This window comes from Buceros rhinoceros, unplaced genomic scaffold (genome assembly GCF_000710305.1).
Source record: "Buceros rhinoceros silvestris isolate BGI_N320 unplaced genomic scaffold, ASM71030v1 scaffold27883, whole genome shotgun sequence".
NCBI classification, from domain to species: domain Eukaryota; kingdom Metazoa; phylum Chordata; class Aves; order Bucerotiformes; family Bucerotidae; genus Buceros; species Buceros rhinoceros.
The window spans coordinates 621-1,119 of record NW_010405761.1 but is presented as its reverse complement, the minus strand read 5'-3'; the positions used below and the strand labels follow the sequence as shown (position 1 = coordinate 1,119).

General features: G+C 68.5%; 1 protein-coding gene across 1 annotated transcript in view; it reads left to right on the top strand.

The window, feature by feature from the left end:
- The window catches only part of LOC104491436 (RING finger protein 145-like), a gene marked incomplete at both ends in the record, with an annotated part of 2,702 nt that overhangs the window by 1,948 nt on the left and 255 nt on the right, over positions 1-499 (top strand). Inside the window, 3 exon segments of the mRNA XM_010133862.1 lie at positions 4-208; positions 211-308; positions 383-496. Of these exon segments, the coding sequence (XP_010132164.1) occupies positions 4-208; positions 211-308; positions 383-496 (417 nt within the window).

Genomic DNA, 499 nt, shown 5'->3' with positions numbered 1-499 from the left:
GAGCTGCTCCAGGACACGCCGCTGGAGCGCATGGATGAGATCATCTACTGGGTGCACGCGGTGAGCCGGGTGCTGGAGTTCCTGGTGGCCCTCTGCGTGGTGGGCTATGGCGCCTGGGAGTCCCTGGTGGGCGAGTGGAGCTGGGTGGGTGCCTCCGTCATCGTCGTCCACTCCTACTTCAACGTCTGGCTGCGGGCGCGCTCGGGCTGGTGCTGCCCCGAAGGTCTGCCAAGAAGATCAACTCCTTGCCCCGGGCCACCGGCGGGCAGCTGCGCAACCACAATGACGTCTGTGCCATCTGCTTCCAGGTCAGCCCCCTCCCCTGGCCGGCCGACCCCGGCGTCCCCCTGCCCACCGGGTGACAGTCTCTCCCTGCCCGCAGGACATGCAGGTGGCCGTGGTCACCCCCTGCAGCCACTTCTTCCATGCTGCCTGCCTCCGCAAGTGGCTCTACGTGCCGGACCCGCGTCCCATGTGCCACCAGCGAGTCCCGCCGGTG